The following is a 2402-nucleotide window of genomic DNA, read 5'->3' on the forward strand; positions in this document are numbered from 1 at the left end:
AAGATATCCTCTATAATGTTTTTATTTGAACCCTACCTTCTCTTTCTTGAAGTAAAAGATACATAACTAGCAAAAGGGCATTTATTACAACTATGTTCAGTTTTGTTGTTATTTAAATTATATCTATTGAGATTGTAAAGGAACTTAATTTTTAGAAATATACTTTAGGCTCAGTGATTTGTAACTTTGATTCCCAGACACGGTGGCTCTCAATTGTTTTCCCATCCCAACACACCAAAGAGTTACCATCCAGCGTCTCCAGTAACATCAACTCCATGCTTCAGTGACCAGGTAGAGATGAGGGTGCAGGTGGGCTTGCTTACCGTGGGGTGAAGGAGAGCAGTAGAACCTCCCAAATGGGCCTGCAATACAAAAGATGAGTGACCATGTAATAACACACGATGATTAAATCAAGTAAGCAAACATGGAAATTTCATTTTCAGATTACTATAAGCAAATGTAGATACCACCTGGGTGCCTTGGTTTGCTGCTCCAAATGCACCTCCCTTTATTTGTGGTCCAGAAAAGGTGCCTGTGTGGGAATTCTGTAGTTTAATGATATTCTCAGCAGCATGTCTGAAAAATCATACAACTAGGTGATTTATGCCCATTTTGTATTCACCATTTCTAATAACATGTACATTGGGTTTATAAATCTTAAATCTAGGATGAAGCCATGGCATACCAGCTATAACTTAGCTGGTAGAAAGAGCTGAAGGTATCTTGATGGGAAGTGTCATAATATAGCTGTGTCTTTCTCTTTGCTGCAGCCTTAATACAGATACTGGCAGCTGCTGCAGCTGAGCGAGATGTGGTTTATTTCACCTTTGGGGACTCAGAATTGATGAGAGACATTTACAGCATGCACACTTTCCTTACCGAAAGGAAACTTACTGTTGGTAAGTAGGAGGTAGTCTTGACACTTAGTATCTAGATGGATTGTACACTATCCAGTGGGAACATTTGCTAAATCTGGATGAATCACAGTAGGTAAGAAGAAAGGAAAGGCTGACTGTAAGGGGCAAGGCAAAGACCTTAGAAGGGCAGCATTTGCAGTCTTTGTTTTCTGGCAGTTTCACCTGTGATCTTGAATGAGCATGTCAACTTATTAAAATAAGGCCAGAAATCTGGAGTTAGTGTTCACTTTTACTTTTGTGTATATAAAAAACAACAAGGAGAAAGACGAAGGAGGGAGGGTAAGTTCAGACCTAAGAAGCCTCACTCTGTTGTATCTGTCAGACATGCCAGTGTGTTTGCTGCCTTAGGAGCTGAGGTGTATAACTGGGGTCACCATGAACTCCCAAGATGATGCATGAATAATGGACCATGTACAGCCCGTTGTAATCATGACCTGATATGCAGTGTCTTTAAAGAATTTTTAAAATTTTTAGGTTTATGTTGGAAAAGGCTTTCAGGCATATGAAATTCATGCTGTTTTCAAAAGCCAAATCTAAGCATATGCTACTTAGATTAAGACAAAATTGGAATGTTCTTTTGAAGGTTTTTCCATTTACATACCTTAATGTGCAAACTGGTCTGGTCTTTTACTTTCCAGGAGAAGTGTATAAGCTATTGCTGCGCTATTACAATGAAGAATGCAAAAACTGTTCCACCCCTGGACCAGACATCAAGCTTTATCCGTTCATATACCATGCTGCTGAGTCCTGTGCAGAAACCACTGACCAACCAGGGCAAAGGACAGGAACCTGAGGAGCCAAGTGAATAGACCCTCCTCCCACCTCTCACCAGAGACATTCTGTTTGCATCGTCAGGTGTATATATGAACTGACTTAAGTTAATATAAATGTGTATATAATCCACATTTATAGTCAAAGATGCAATCCCTTCCACACATATGTGATTGTCAGTTTGTACCTCGAAGCTTCTTCTATCCTGATTTACACGGGCTTAGATATGTTTTGTTTCCATTTTCTGCTATTTCAGTCTTCATTCTTTTGCCCATAGATTTCTTATGAAATCCCATGAAAGACTGTGCTCAGCCTGTCAGGTCTTGGTCTCTTTCTTCCTGCCTGTATATTATACAAATTACTTCTGCAGCTAGCAGATGTCAGTGATGCCAGAGAAGAAGTGGAAATCCAGGGATCCCTGCAACTGGGTTTGCTAAAAGTCTGCTTGTGAGCCTTTCGCTCCAATTCTTGTTATGCTTGCATTGTTTGAGTTTTTGGATTTTGAAAATTAAGAATTGGACTTTTTTCGTATTTGTTGTATAATGCAGACCTCCTAGTTAAAACTTTTTTTATTTAAAACAATAATTTCTGGAAATAGTTTTTTTTTTTAAGAATCAAGGTCTTGCTGTGTTGTCCAGGCTGGTCTTGAACTCCTGGCCTCAAGCGATCCTCCCACCTCAGCCTCCCAAGTAGCTGGGATTACAGGCATGAGCT

The 2402-nt window shown here is 39.6% G+C and overlaps 1 protein-coding gene across 1 annotated transcript in view; it reads left to right on the forward strand.

Annotated features, from left to right (window-relative positions):
• Nucleotides 1-1819, forward strand: part of PARG (poly (ADP-ribose) glycohydrolase) — a 163850-nt gene extending 162031 nt beyond the window's left edge. Inside the window, exons 17-18 of the mRNA XM_012658406.1 lie at nucleotides 771-899; nucleotides 1556-1819. Of these exons, the coding sequence (XP_012513860.1) occupies nucleotides 771-899; nucleotides 1556-1710 (284 nt within the window). The 3' untranslated portion in view covers nucleotides 1711-1819. The remainder of the gene's footprint in view (nucleotides 1-770; nucleotides 900-1555) is intronic.
• The last annotated feature ends 583 nt before the right edge of the window (nucleotides 1820-2402 follow it).

This window comes from Propithecus coquereli, unplaced genomic scaffold (genome assembly GCF_000956105.1).
Source record: "Propithecus coquereli isolate 6110/MARCELLA unplaced genomic scaffold, Pcoq_1.0 Scaffold585, whole genome shotgun sequence".
Taxonomy (NCBI): domain Eukaryota; kingdom Metazoa; phylum Chordata; class Mammalia; order Primates; family Indriidae; genus Propithecus; species Propithecus coquereli.